Source organism: Salmo trutta, chromosome 38 (assembly GCF_901001165.1).
Source record: "Salmo trutta chromosome 38, fSalTru1.1, whole genome shotgun sequence".
Taxonomy (NCBI): Eukaryota; Metazoa; Chordata; class Actinopteri; order Salmoniformes; family Salmonidae; genus Salmo; species Salmo trutta.
The window spans coordinates 8,459,845-8,476,073 of NC_042994.1; the positions used below are offsets into that span (position 1 = coordinate 8,459,845).

General features: G+C 44.2%; 1 protein-coding gene across 1 annotated transcript in view; it reads left to right on the top strand.

Moving 5' to 3' along the window:
* Positions 1-16,229, top strand: part of LOC115177933 (regulating synaptic membrane exocytosis protein 1-like) — a gene marked incomplete at its 3' end in the record, with an annotated part of 52,996 nt that overhangs the window by 25,606 nt on the left and 11,161 nt on the right. Inside the window, exon 2 of the mRNA XM_029738927.1 lies at positions 11,640-11,862. Coding sequence (XP_029594787.1) covers positions 11,640-11,862 — 223 coding nt within the window. The remainder of the gene's footprint in view (positions 1-11,639; positions 11,863-16,229) is intronic.

Sequence of the window (16,229 nt, forward strand, 5' to 3'; positions counted from 1 at the left end):
GAGCCAGGTCTGACTACAGTGGCCTTTCTCAATAGCAAGGCTATACTCACTGAGTCTGTACATAGTCAAAAGCTTTCCTTCATTTTAGGTCAGTCACAGTGGACAGGTATTCTGCCACTGTGTACTCTCTGTTTCGTGCCAAATAGCATTCTAGTTAGCTCTGTTTTTTTGTTTACTTTTTTGTTTATCTTTTTATTGTCTCTTTTTGTTGTCTCTAATTGTTTTGCTGTCCTGGGGCTCTGTGGGGTGTGTTTGTGTTTATGAACAGAGCCCCAGGACCAGCTTGCTTAGGGGACTCTTCTCCAGGTTCATCTCTCTGTAGGTGATGGCTTTATTATGGAAGGTCTGGGAATCGCTTCCTTTTAAGTGGTTGTAGAATTTAACGGCTCTTTTCTGGATTTTGATAATTATCGGCCTAATTCTGCCCTGCATGCATTATTTGGTGTTTTACGTTATACACAAGGGATATTTTTGCAGAATTCTGCATGCAGAGTTTCAATTTGGTGTCCTATTTCGTGAATTTTTGGTTGGTGAACGGACCCCAGACCTCACACCCATAAAGGGCAATGGGTTCTATAACGGATTCAATTATTTTTAGCCAGATCCTAATTGGTATGTCAAATTTTATGTTCCTTTTGATGGCATAGAAGGCCCTTCTTGCCTTGTCTCTCAGATCATTCGCAGCTTTGTTGAAGTTACCTGTGGCATTGATGTTTAGGATGAGGTATTCTCTCTCGCTTTAACTTCCACGCAACCAGCCACACCCCTATTCCTCAAAATCAGTCTGTATCAATTACATCATCAATTACATCAGCTTGATCTCTAATGACTGTTTCCATGGCGAGGTCAAAGGTCAGGGAGGTCAGCTGTGCATCTAGTCCATTGCCCACGGCTAGAGAGAGAGAGTCTGTTTTGTCACCCTGTCAGACTGAAGAAGCCTGCTAGGTATTAGTCTGGTGAATCAGCTGATGGGACAGAAATAGTACCCACCCCCATCTCCTCTTCCTCCTCCTCCACACACACACACACACACACACACACACACACACACACACACACACACACACACACACACACACACACACACACACACACACACACACACACACCACCCCCTTCTTCCGGCAATGTATTCATAGCAGCGCTAATTAACAACTCTCCATGGATGAATGGAGCAAAAGAGAGAGGCAGAGAGAGGCAGAGAGAGGCAGGGAGAGGCAGGGAGAGGCAGGGAGAGGCAGAGAGAGGCAGAGAGAGGCAGGGAGAGGCAGGGAGAGGCAGAGAGAGGCAGGGAGAGGCAGGGAGAGGCAGAGAGAGGCAGGGAGAGGCGGAGAGAGGCAGAGAGAGGCAGGGAGAGGCAGAGAGAGGCAGAGAGAGGCAGAGAGAGGCGGAGAGAGGCAGAGAGAGACAGGGAGAGGCAGAGGGAGAGAGACTCCTTCTACATGGTGAGCTGAATATAGAAGGCCCCCGGCGCAAACACAGCCGTGAGTATGTGTGCTTGTGTGTGTGTCAGGGCTATCCCACATCTGGACTGTAGGTCCTCCTCTATGGCTAGCCTGCTGGAGATGAGATTCTACTTCCATTGTCCTAGACAGAGGCCAGCCAGTCCACTACAGTTAGCTGCCTCTAATAATCCACTATGACAGCCTCTGTCTAATAGCAGTGTGTGTGTGTGTGTGTGTGTGTGTGTGTGTGTGTGTGTGTGTGTGTGTGTGTGTGTGTGTGTGTGTGTGTGTGTGTGTGTGTGTGTGTGTGTGTGTGTGTGTGTGTGTGTGTGTGTGTGTGTGTATGTGTGTGTGTGTGTATGTGTGTGTATGTGTGTGTGTGTGTGTAGTAGCTCCCCTTGTGCCTACTCCAAGGCTGGCATAATGGGGGCAACACCATGCTTCCTGCACTCAGCATCCCTCCCTCAGCATCCCTCCCAGGAGAGACAGGCATGTGATGTGATGAGTTTGACTCCAGGATAGGAAGATAATTCCTGGATAGGATGTACAGGCCATGAACAATCAATGCTGTAATCTTTTCCTTTTTGGATGGGTGTTTGGAATGCTGTAATAATGTAAAGGAAGGAAGTTGGCTGATTTAGTCATCAATAGCAAACCCAAAACTATGTAGACTGAATAGTCAATTGAGAGTTTTTAAAGATGAGCCTAGAAAAAAGAGATGTTTGGAGGTTTGAGAGAGAGAGAGAGAGAGAGAGAGATAAAGCGAGATAGAGCCTGAGAGAGAGAGACCTGTTGCCACAAGAAAAGGGCAGCCAGTGAAGAACTGTCACGTCCTGACCATAGAAAGCTTTTATTTTTCTATGGTAGAGTAGGTCAGGGCGTGACAGAGGGTTTTGTCTAGTTTATTTATGTCTATGTTGGTTCTAGTTTCTTTTTTCTATGTTGGGGTTTTTGTCTAGTTTATGTATTTCTATGTGGGGTTCTAGTTGTTGTATTTCTACGTTGTTTTTTTGGGATGATCTCCAATTAGAGGCAGCTGGTTATCGTTGTCTCTAATTGGGGATCATATTTAAGTGGTTGAAGAGCATGCATTTCGTTTAACTTGTATTTAAGAGCAGTTGGAGGCCACGGAAGGAGAGAAGTATACAGAATGGTGTCGTCTGCGTAGAGGTGGATCAGAGACTCACCAGCAGCAAGAGCGACATCATTGATGTATACAGAGGAGAGAGTCGGCCCAAGAATTGAACCCTGTGGCACCCCCATAGAGTTTGCCAGAGGCCCGGACAACAGGCCCTCCGATTTGACACACTGAACTTTATCAGAGAAGTAGTTGGTGAACCAGGCGAGGCAATCATTTGAGAAACCAAGACGATTGATTCTGCTGATGAGGATGTGGTGATTGACAGAGTCGAAAGCCTTAGCCAGGTCAATGAATACAGCTGCACAGTATTGTTTCTTATCGATGGCAGTTAAGATATCGTTTAGGACCTTGAGCGTGGCAGTGGTGCACCCATGACCAGCTCTGAAACCAGATTACATAGCGGAGAAGGTGCGGTGGGATTCGAAATGGTCTGTTTGTTGACTTGGCTTTCGAAGACCTTAGAAAGGCAGGGTAGGATAGATATTGGTCTGTAGCAGTTTGGGTCAAGAGTGTCCCCCCTTTTGAAGAGGAGGATGACCGCAACTGCTTTCCAATCTTTGGGAATCTCAGACGACACGAAAGAGAGGTTGAACAGGCTAGTAATAGGGGTTGCAACAATTTCGGCAGATAATTTTAGAAAGAAAGGGTCCAGATTGTCTAGCCCGGCTGATTTGTAGGGGTCCAGATTTTGCAGCTCTTTCAGAACATCAGTTGACTGGATTTTGGAGAAGGAGAAATGGGGAAGGCTTGGGCGAGTTGCTGTGGGGGGTGCAGTGCTGTTGACCGGGGTAGGGGCAGCCAGGTCTAAAGCATGGCCAGCCGTAGAGAAATGCTTATTGAAATTCTCAATTCTAGTGGATTTATCGGTGGTGACAGAGTTTCCTATCCTGAGTGCAGTGGGCAGCTGGTAGGTGCTCTTATTTTCCATGGACTTTACAATGTACCGGAACTTTTTTGAGTTTGTGTTGCAGGAAGCAAATTTCTGCTTGAAAAAGCTAGCCTTGGCTTTCCTAACTACCTGTGTATATTGGTTTCTAACTTACCTGAAAAGTTGCATATCACGGGGGCTGTTCGATGCTAATGCAGAACGCCACAGAATGTTTTTGTGTTGGTTAAGGGCAGTCAGGTCTGGAGAGAACCAAGGGCTATATCTGTTCCTGGTTCTAAATTTCTTGAATGGGGCATGCTTATTTAAGATGGTGAGGAAGGCAATTTAAAAAAAATAACCAGGCATCCTCTACTGACGGGATGAGGTCAATATCCTTCCAGGATACCCGGGCCAGGTCGATTAGAAAGGCCTGCTCGCTGAAGTGTTTCAGGGAGCGTTTTACAGTGATGAGTGGAGGTCGTTTGACCGCTGACCCATTACGGATGCAGGCAATGAGGCAGTGATCGCTGAGATCTTGGTTGAAAACAGCAGAGGTGTATTTAGAGGGCAAGTTGGTTAGGATGATATCTATGAGGGTGCCCGTGTTTACGGCTTTGGGGTGGTACCTGGTAGGTTCATTGATAATTTGTGTGAGATTGAGGGCATCAAGCTTAGATTGTAGGATGGCTGGGGTGTTAAGCATGTCCCAGTTTAGGTCACCTAGCAGCACGAGCTCTGAAGATAGATGGGGGGAAATCAGTTCACATATGGTGTCCAGAGCACAGCTGGGGCCAGAGGGTGGTCTATAGCAGGCGGCAACGGTGAGAGACTTGTTTTTAGAGAGGTGGATTTTTAAAAGAAGAAGTTCAAATTGTTTGGGTACAGATCTGGATGGTAGGACAGAACTCTGCAGGCTATCTCTGCAGTAGATTGCAACACCGCCCCCTTTGGCCGTTCTATCTTGTCTGAAAATGAAAACTGAAAACATACACTTAAGCTGGTGTCATTAAAACTCATTTTTCAACCACTCCACACATTTCTTGTTAACAAACTATAGTTTTGGCAAGTCGGTTAGGACATCTACTTTGTGCATGACACAAGTCATTTTTCCAACGATTGTTTACAGACAGATTATATCACTTATAATTCACTGTATCACAATTCCAGTGGGTCAGAAGTTTGCATACACTAGGTTGACTGTGCATTTAAACAGCTTGGAAAATTCTAGAAAATTATGTAATGGCTTTAAAAGCTTCTGATAGGCTAATTGACATCATTTGAGTCAATTGGAGGTGTACCTGTGGCTAAATTTCAAGGCCTACCTTGAAAATCAAAAGAAATCAGCCAAGACATCAGAACACAATTGTAAAGCTCCACAAGTCTGGTTCATCCTTGGGAGCAACTTCCAAATGCCTGAAGGTACCACGTTCATCTGTACCAACAATAGTTCGCAAGTATAAACACCACAGTACCATGCAGCAGTCATACTGCTCAGGAAGGAGACGCATTCTGTCTCCTAGAGATGAAAATACTTTGGTGCAAAAAGTGCAAATCAATCCCAGAACAACATCAAAGGACCTTGTGAAGATGCTGGAGGAAACAGGTACAAAAATATATATTTCCACAGTAAAACGAGTCCTATATTGACATAACCTGAAAGACCGCTCAGCAGGAAGAAGCCACTGCTCCAAAACCGCCATAAAAAGCCAGACTACGGTTTGCAACTGCACATGGGGACAAAGATTGTAATTTTTGGAGAAATGTCCTCTGGTCTGATGAAACAAAAATAGAACTGTTTGGCCATAATGACCATCGTTATGTTTGGAGGAAAAAGGGGGATGCTTGCAAGCCGAAGAACACCATCCCAACCGTGAAGCACGGGGTGGCAGCATCATGTTGTGGGGGTGCTTTGCTGAAGAAGGGACTGGTGCACTTCACAACATAGATGGCATCTTGAAGATGAAAAATTATGTGGATGTATTGAAGCAACATCTCAAGACATCAGTCAGGAAGTTAAAGCTTGGTCGCAAGTGGGTCTTCCAAATGGACAATGACCCCAAGCATACTTCCAAAGTTGTGGCAAAATTGCTTAAAGACAACAACGTCAAGGTATTGGAGTGGCCATCACAAAGCCCTGACCTAAATCCTATAGAAGATTTGTGGGCAGAACTGAAAAAGCGTGTGCAAGCAAGGAGGCCTACAAACCTGACTCAGTTACACCAGCTCTGTCAGGAGGAATGGGCCAAAATTCACCCAACTTATTGTGGGAAGCTTGTGGAAGGCTACCTGAAACATTTGACCCAAGTTAAACAATGTAAAGGCAGTGCTACCAAATACTAATTGAGTCTATGTAAACTTCTGACCCACTGGGAATGTGATGAAAGAAATAAAAGCTGAAATGAATATTTCTCTCTAGTATTCTGACATTTCACATTCTTGAAATTAAATGGTGATCCTAACTGACCTAAGCCAGGGAATTTTTACTAGGATTTAATGTCAGGAATTGTGAAAAACGGAGTTCAAATGTATTTAGCTAAGGTGTATGTAAACTTCCAACTTACATTTTTGTCATTTAGCAGACGCTCTTATCCAGAGCGACTTACAGTAGTGAGTGCATACATTTCATAAATTTTTTCCCCCGTACTGGTCCCCCGTGGGAATCGAACCCACAACCCTGGTGTTGCAAATACCATGCTCTACCAACTGAGCCACACGGGACCACTTCAACTGTACTTATGAGATGAGTAATGCCAGATATGTAAACATTATTAAAGTGACTAGTGTTCCATTCCTTAAAGTGGCCAGTGATTCCTAGTCTATGCATATAGGCAGCAGCCTCTAATCTGCTAGTGATGGCTGTTTAATAACAGTCTGATGGCCTTGAGATACAAGCTGTTTTTCAGTCTCTTGGTCCCAGCTCTGATCCATCTGTACTGACCTCTCCTTCTGGATGATAGCGGGGTGAACAGGCAGTGGCTCAGGTGGTTGATGCCCTTGATGATCTTTTTGGACTTCCTGTGACATCGGGTGCTGTAGGTGTCCTGGAAGGCAGGTAGTTTGTCCCGGTAATGTGTTGGCCAGACCGCACCACCCTCTGGAGAGCCTTGTCGTTGTGGTGGTGCAGTGGCCGTACCAGGCGGTGATACAGCCTGACAGGATGCTTTCAATTGTGCATCTGTAAAAATTTGTGAGGATTTTAGGTGAATTTCTTTACCCTCCTGAGGTTGAAGAGGCTCTGTTGCGCCTTCTTCACCACACTGTCTGTGTGGGGGGTCCATTTCAGTTTGTCAGTGATGTTTACACCAAGGAACTTGAAGCTTTCCACCTTCTCCTCTGCGGTTCCGTCGATGTAGATAGGGGGGGTGCACCCTCTGCCTGTTTCCTGAAGTCCACGATCATCTCCTTTGTTTTGTAGACGTTGAGTGAGAAGATGTTTTCCAGGCACCACACCCAGATCCCTCACCTCCTCCCTGTAGTCTGTCTCGTCATATTTGGTCATCAAGCCTACTACTGTTGTGTCGTCTGCAAACTTGATGATTGAGATGCATGCGGTCATGGGTGAACAGGGAGTGTAGGAGGGGGCTGAGCATGGGCCCCAGTGTCGAGGATTAGCAGAGTGGAGGTGATGTTTCCTACCTTCACCACCTGGGTGCGGCCCATCAGGAAGTCCAGGACCCAGTTCCACAGGGCGGGGTTCAGATCCATATGCTGCCCACCCAGAATGCTCTGGGGCAAAGGGACCCCCAGCCAACCAGGCTACAAGGGGCTGCTTCCCATTTCCACACCATTTTCCAGAATTGTGAACTTGCACACACTCTCTGTAATGGATGTAAAATAATTTGATTGGTGAAAGCATTGACTGGAGGGAGTTTTCACCATTGTTAAGTGAAGTCCATGTGAGAAAGTGTGCAAGTGCACACTTCCGGATAAGGGTGGATAATCGGGATGCAGCAAATTGTTTCTGAAGCACATTCCTGTCCTCTATTCCCCCCATCATGGCGACCATATTGCAGTCTTCTGCCCTGCTCACCATGTCTCCTTGTCCTCCTTTCCCTTGGCCAGGCTGTGTTCACTCCACAGTGTGTTCATGGGTGAGTCTGTAGTCTGCTGCTCACCCCCATGGAGAAATATGTCATAGACACCATGCCTGGCGTTCAAAGCTGTTCACAAATACTGCTGTATGCTTCAGAAACAATTTTATTTATTTATGGTTCGTACTCAAATAGTAGTTTTCTTTAATTTGTTCGGTGCTTCAGGGGAGCATGCCGTGCATATTGCTTTCCAAACAGAGTCTGGGTGGTTTGGTTTGGAATTGTCAATTCACATTTTGATATAACTTCAGTGTTTATTATGTAATGTTCATTTCTCCCTGACAGATAAAAGTAAATCTGTTTTTCCCTACATTTACCCGGACGCTAACCCCTGCCTTTTAGAGAAAGATCAATCCCCTAGTCAGATAAAGCCAAGTTGCTATCTACTGTCCTCTCTAAGAACACTAACAGCTGGTTCTCTGACACACCGTGACACCAAGGTGTTAACGCGGGCAGTTTTTCCATGACTACAGGCCGTGCACTCTCTGTTTCTGACAGCTGTTCCCATGGCGCCGGGTGTTGCCTCAGGCGCTGGACTTCGATTGGTCTGACAGATTCCACTCAAGGGTCAATTCAGTGACACCGCCAACCAATGACATCGCTCGCTTCGACATTACTTCCTAGTTTGTCATATAGATAAAGAGCATCATTGACTTGAGCATCACCACCTGTAGATTTATCTCCATGTGAAATTATGACAACCACGGATCATATTTCATATATCACAGATGCTGAATTGGTATGAGGATTTCAAAGAGTTTCGATTCCATTGATGCTTTGACGTAGGGCCTCAAGGTTATAATATGTTAAGAACAACCTTCAAACAGTCCTTCACACACGCTTTTTAACTTAAAAATAGCTTGCTACATTAAGAAATGTGCAACGCAAACTGTTCTGAAACACATGAATGTGTCGTCTCTTATATCATTCAAACTTGATGGCCTTTGGATCCTTAACCTTGAAGAGTGACTTTGTGGTGGTCATAGCAGCCTTATGTAGCATCAACATCACCTTGAGGGTGGTCATAACAGCCTTATGTAGCATCGACATCACCTATGAGGGTGGTCATAACAGCCTTATGTAGCAGCAACATCAACTTGAAGCTGTTCATAGCAGCCTTATGTAGCAGCAACGTCACCTTGAAGGTGGTTATAACAGCCTTATGTAGCAGCAACATCACCTTGAAGGTGGTTATAACAGCCTTATGTAGCAGCAACATCACCTTGAAGGTGGTTATAACAGCCTTATGTAGCAGCAATGTCACCTTGAAGGTGGCGATAGCAGCCTTAGGTACATGTTCACGTCATGGCATAATCTCTGTGGTATCACCTGGCCAATCTGTGTGTGTATTGTCACCTCTCTGGCCTAGATCCAGTCTTGGGTAACGTCATTGTCACCTTGACATACACGTCATGGCTTAATCTCGATGTGTGATGTCACCTGGCAAGCCAAGATCGTCCCAAGTCATTTCCCTGTTCCAGCTCCCCTGGACCGCAGTCTGCTATATGTCTGCTAGGCATGAGGACTGTAGACCAGGAGGCGTTGTATTAACTACACTTACCTGCTACTTCTACATTCTTTCAGGTTACTTTCTCATGTCTTTCTGGGGACCTATGAAGAGGCGTTATGTGTGATATGTAGAGAGTTGTTTTGGAGTTTTCTGAAGAGTCTTCCTGTGGATGAATAAGGGATCTTTCCAGAAACTTCTATGCAGTCATTCTGAAGCCATTTTGAGAAAATCTGAATTGCCATTTTAGGGGTGTGAAAAGTCTTATCTAAATAGTATTTCTGTCAACTTATAGCTCTTCCTTTCTTGGGCGCTATGAGCAGGACATGGTGGAAGACTGTTAAATGTTTTCTACGACCCAGTGTTGTTGACATCAGATCGGGAGTTGTGTGTTCGTCCTGTTACGCATTCTGAGGTCATTGACTATACACACAAGGAAATGGCTGTATTCCGCAAAAACAGGTGACTTGTCTTATTCAATCGTATTTTCATAATATGACATAATATCATAAGATTGCAATATTATTGTCATATTATTGTCATATGTCAGTCTCAGTTGGGTAAACACTCTCAATTGTGTAAACGTCTCAGTTAGTATTCATTTGGTTTGGAAAAAGGCCAGATTTTGTTATCTGAAAAGGGCAAGCACCTGGAATGCAGTAAATTGAGTCATGTACTGGCATATTCCCTCCAGAAATGTGTTATTGTGTTTTGGGGTATATCCTGTCTGCCCTTGTCAGTCAGTTATGACAGATGTCAGGGAAGTCTTTAATGGCTAGACTAGACAGACACCTTTGTCCTCTGGCTGAAGACAGGTCAGGACCAGTTTTCAAAGTGTGACTGTCAATTAAGTTATCATGTCTCTCTATGTCTCTCTATGTGTCTCTATGTGTCTCTATGTGTCTCTCTCTCTCTCTCTCTCTCGCACGCACGCACGCACGCACGCACACACAACGGTAATTAAATAGACTGGCTGGGTCCTGTAAATGAGTGAAATCATATGCTAATGTCCTTTGACAATATTGTTGGGGAGGGAAATGTGGGAAGGGTTTTCACAAGGACCTTGCAATTCACAAATGAGTTATTTTGGTTCCTGGGAAAGCAGAGGCCGAGAGAGGGGGAAGGAGTGAGGAGACTCGACTTTGAGTTTTTTATGGTGTGATTTATTCACAGATAGATACACTCCTTTCATCTGTTGTTTTAATTGGTTCCGGACTGTTTCCCTGCAAACTGAAGTAATGCAGTCATCCACACTTTCAGAACATGTTATTGAAACAAGTGGTTGCTGATAGCAAGCATAACTGAATCTAACGTATTCACCATCATTATTATCTGTCCAGCTGTGAAATCATTGCAGATTTCCATTTGAGCTGTGACAACTTTTTTTCTCCCTAGTTTCTCTTAATGTCAATTTTCTCTCTGTAGGTATTTTACTCTATCACTCTCTCTCTCTCTCTCTCTCTCTCTCTCTCTCTCAATTCAATTTAATTTAAGGGCTTTATTGGCATGGAAAATATATGTTTACATTGCCAAAGCAAGTGAAATAGATAATAAACAATAAAAAATGTACTGTAAACTTTACACATACAAAAGTTCCAAACAATAAAGACATTTCAAATGTCATATTATGTATATATACAGTGATATATACAGTGTTGTAATGATGTGCAAATAGTTAAAGTACAAAAGGGAAAATAAATAAACATAAATATGGGTTGTATTTATAGTGGTGTTTGTTCTTCAATGGCTGCCCTTTTCTTGTGGCAACAGGTCACAAATATTGCTGCTGTGGTATTTCACCCAATAGATATGGGAGTTTATTAAAATTGGGTTTGTTTTTGAATTGTTTGCAGGTTTGTGTAATCTGAGGGAAGTATGTGTCACTAATATGGTCATACATTTGGCAGGAGGTTAGGAAGTGCAGCTCATTTCCCACCTAATTTTGTGGCCATAAACTGTCTTCTCTTGAGAGCCAGGTCTGCCTTCAGCGGTCTTTTTAGTCAAAGATAGTCAAAGATTTCCTTAATTTTGTGTCAGTCACAGTGGTCAGGTATTCTGCCACGGTGTAATCTCTGTTTAGGGCCAAATAGCATTCTAGTTTAGTCAGTTTTTTGTAAATTCTTTCCAATGTGTCAAGTAATTCTCTTTTTGTTTTCTCATGATTTGGTTGGGTCTTATTGTGTTGCGTCCTGGGGCTCTGTGGTGTCTGTTTGTGTTTGTGAACAGAGGCCCAGGGGCTCTGTGGTGTCTGTTTGTGTTTGTGAACAGAGCCCCAGGACCAGCTTGCTTAGGGGACTATTCTCCAGGTTCATCTCTCTGTAGGTGATAGGTGATGACTTTGTTATGGAAAGTTTGGGGAATTGCTTCCTTTTAGGTGGTTGTAGAATTTAACGGCTCTTTTCTGGATTTTGATAATTAGCGTCTGTCTGTCTGTCTGTCTGTCTGTCTGTCTGTCTGTCTGTCTGTCTGTCTGTCTGTCTGTCTGTCTGTCTGTCTGTCTGTCTGTCTGTTTCTATCTCTCTCTCAATAAAAACACAATAAGCATATGAATAACTTCTCTCGTCCTCTCTCTCCTCCCTCCTCCCTCCCTCAGGACGCTGCACCAGCAGTTTGAGAGTTATAAGGAGCAGGTGCGTCGCATCGGCGTGGAGACGCGGCGCCAGCAGCAGGGCCAGCACAAGGACGACGCCCCCACCTGCGGCATTTGCCGCAAGACCAAGTTTGCCGACGGCTGTGGACACCACTGCTCCTACTGCCAGACCAAATTCTGCGCCCGCTGCGGCGGACGCGTCTCCCTGCGCTCCAACAATGTGAGAAACCGTTAAAAATCCCTGCCTCCACCCTTTCTTCTTCCTCCATCCCTTCCCTCCGTCTTCGTTACCCCCCTCACCCCTTCCCTTTGTTCATTTGCTTTGTCAAGACGGCTGCTTTTATGTTGTCTGTGTTGGCGGCTGGGGCTCTGTCACACTTTGGTCGGTCAAAGTGTATTGGAGTTGTTGTTGGAGCTTCAATCCATCCTCAGGTGTGTCACAGTTTTGCTGAATAGCGACCCTGTAATATAAACCCTAGGAGCAATGTAGTCCTTTACACAGAATGGACAAGCTGCCAACCAGAAACACCATTCAGCATTTACAGTATTGACACAAACGCTGCAGTTCCGCTCAACATCCCTGTAAATAAGACAGTCACATTCCCCAGAGCCCAAACCCTGTGAATGATAGAGCGTTGGTTGTAGTTTATTTAGTCTAGCTCCCCAGTGCCAGAGGAAGCGTGCGGTATGACATGCGGCGGCGTCCATACTCACCACATGTGGCCGTTATTTTAAGCCCAAGTCCCGCTCCACCCCATGCCATCTGGGCCCCTCTCCATCTCCTGTCCAGCCCAAGAGAGAGGCCCTCCTCCTGGGTATCTGACCTGACTGTGGGCCCTGGTCCCTGGGCCTGCTGGGTGCCAATCTGTTCCAGATCCGCTAGGCCCAGCTGGAACCCAGACTCACACAGGGAGCAGAACCCAGGATCAAGCTTTAGCCCAGACTGTGGACTTATTATGGGATAATTCTATGAAATTAATTATGGATAATGATAACCGGACACTAGTAGTGTTGTCTCTATTAGAAATTCCATCAATTTGGAACTAATACTACAGTGAAACAATGGGCTAGGAACTCAAATCAATAGTAAAGTATGCCAAGAAATAGTTGGAGCAATATTGCAGTTTTTTTCAAAGGTATTTTGAAGTAACGTCTCTCACTGTGTATCAGTGTGTGAGTCAGTATTTATGGTGTATTTATGGGTTCTTTTCTGTAGGCTGTAATCTATTATGTGTGTAAGGATATTTTTCTGTAGGCTGTAATCTATTATGTGTGTAAGGGTATTTTTCTGTAGGCTGTAATCTATGTGTGTAAGGGTATTTTTGTGTAGGCTGCTGTTGAATTGTGTGCGTATTACAGCCTGTGTGTGTAGGCAGTGTAAACTGGAGAGATGTCTTCTGACCGGCGCTCTCTCAAGTGGTACTTCCTTCCTTGATCCCCCATCCTCTCCCCTCTCTCTCCAGCCAAGCAGAATAACAGGATTAGTTGAAATTGTAAACTTTGTTTTATTACATAAAACTCTCCCTTCTATTCATGTTTTCCGGTTTAGTTCAACACATCGGTGTACCTCATGTCAAATTCAAGCCTGAGCACTTCATGCATCTCTCCAGTGCTGAGTGGGTTAAAACATACATTTGTTTGACAGGGCGGATGCTAAGCAAGTTTCTGTACATTATTTCAGTTTGTGGAACTCATGTCAAAAAGGCCCACTCTTTGCATTACTGCGCTCTCAAACCTTTGTATAATATCAGCCAGTAGTTTTGAAAGTGGTGCTCACGAGCCAAAACGGGTCCCCGTTTTTTGTGTGCCACGTCATCCAATTATGTACTACGTAATCTAATTGTGTACTACATTATCCATTTCGTGTGATAGGTATGATGTCATACGAATTTAGCAATTTGTGTGATATGTTACACATCCAATTCATGCAGTATGTTACAAATTTGTTGTGATTAAGATCTCAGAGAGCATTTTTAATAATATATCCTCTACAGGATTGGTGGGTCCCCCTCGGGACAGTTGAGCTAACGTAGGCTAATGTGATTAGCATGAGGTTGTAAGTAACAAGAACATTTCCCAGGACAGAGACATATCTGATATTGGCAGAAAGCTTAAATTCTTGTTAATCTAACTGCACTGTCCAATTTACAGTAGCTGTTACAGTGAAAGCATACCATGCTATTGTTTGAGGAGAGTGCACAGTTATAAACTTGAAAAGTTATTAATAAAACAATTAGGCACATTTGGGCAGTCTTGATACAACATTTTGAACAGAAATACAATGGTTCATTGGATCAGTCTAAAACTTTGCACATACACTGCTGCCATCTAGTGGCCAAAATCTAAATTGCGCCTGGGCTGGAATAATACATTATGGCCTTTCTCTTGCATTTCAAAGATGATGGTACAAAAAACGCATGTTTTTTTCTTTGTATTATCTTTTACCAGATCTAATGTGTTATATTCTCCTTCATTAATTTCACATTTCCACAAACTTCAAAGTGTTTCCTTTCGAATGGTATCAAGAATATGCATATCCTTGCTTCAGGTCCTGAGCTACAGGCAGGTTTGATTTGGGTATGTCATTTTAGGCGAAAATTGGAAAAAAGGGTCTGATCCTTAAGTTAGCAGTAGCTTTAATGTATTTTCCCAGCCCTGCGAGTTAAAATTATATGAATCTATCAAACTATAAATTGGTTCTACAGGACTGAAGTTCAGTAAGTTATACAGAAGATACACTGTATATACAAAAATATGTGGACACCCCTTCAAATGAGTGGATTTGGCTATTTCACCCACAGCCATTGCTGACAGGTGTATAAAATTGAGCACACAGCCATGCAATCTCCATAGACAAACATTGGCAGTAGAATGGCCTTACTGAAGAGCTCATTGACTTTCAATGTGGCACCGTCATAGGATGCCACCTTTCCAACAAGTCAGTTTGTCAAATTTCTGCCCTACTAGAGCTTCCCCGTTCAACTGTAACTGCTGTTATTGTGAAGTGGAAACATCTAGGAGCAACAACGTCTCAGCCGTGAAGTGGTAGGCCACACAAGCTCACAGAATGGGACCGCCGAGTACTGGAGCATGCAGCGCGTAAAAATCGTCTGTCCTTGGTTGCGACACTCACTACCGCGTTCCAAACTGCCTCTGGAAACAACGTCAGCATGAACTGTTCGTCGGGAGTTTAATGAAATGGGTTGCCATGGCCGAGCAGGCGCACACAAGCCTAAGATTGCCATGCGCAATGCCAAGCGTCGGCTAGAGTGCTGTAAAGCTTGCCGCCATTGGACTCTGGAGCAGTGGAAACACGTTCTCTGGAGTGATGAATTGCGCTTCACTATCTGGCAGTCCAATGGACGAATCTGGGTTTGGCGGATGCCAGGAGAATGCTACCTGCCCCATTGCATAGTGCCAATTGTAAAGTTTGGTGGAGGAGGAATAATGGTCTGGGGCTGTTTTTCATGGTTAGGACTAGGCCCCTTAGTTCCAGTGAAGGGAAATCATAACACTACAATGACATTATAGACTATTCTGTGCATCAAACTTTGTGGCAACAGTTTGGGAAAGGCCCTTTCCTGTTTCAGCTTGACAATGCCCCCGTGCACAAAGCAAGGTCCACACAGAAATGGTTTGTCAAGATTGGTGTGGAAGAACTTGATTGGCCTGCACAGAGCCCTGACCTCAACCCCATCGAACACCTTTGGGATAAATTGGAACGCCGACTGCGAGCCAGGCCTAATCGCCCAACATCAGTGCCCAACCTCACTAATGCTCTTATGGCTGAATGGAAGCAAGTCCCCGCAGTAATGTTCCAACATCTAGTGGAAAGCCTTCCCAGAAGAGTGGAGGCTGTTATAGCAACAAAGGGGGACCAACTCCATATTAATGCCCATGATTTTGGAATGAGAAGTTCGACAAGCAGGTGTCCACATACTTTTGGTCATGTTGTGCAGGTCCAGCTTGTTCATTGTAGTTAAACAAAATTGATATTTGACTCAAAATGGCCTCAATCATAATCAGATGTATTGACTTCTATACTAGCAGCATATAAGTCACAGTGAATCACAAAACATTGATATTGTCGTGATAAACCGCGATTCACCCTGTGCCGTATAATCACATTCCCAGAATAGACACAGAGACACGATGCAGTACACAGCATTGTCCTGCAGAAGGCATTACAGTTAATTATTATTCTTTTTTTTTATTTCACCTTTATTTAACCAGGTAGGCTAGTTGAGAACAAGTTCTCATTTGCAACTGCGACCTGGCCAAGATAAAGCATAGCAATTCGACACATACAACAACACAGAGTTACACATGGAATAAACAAAACATACAGTCAATAATACAGTAGAACAAAAGAAAACAAAAAGTCTATATACAGTGAGTGCAAATGAGGTAAGTTAAGGCAATAAATGGGCCATGTTACATGTTAACAAGTTACATGGTGATGCCATGATCAACTTGGATTAGCTAACACAACGTGCCATTGGAACACAGGAGTGATGTTTGCTGATAATGGGCCTCTGTACGCCTATGTAGATATTCCATAACAAAATCAGCCATTTCCAGCTACAA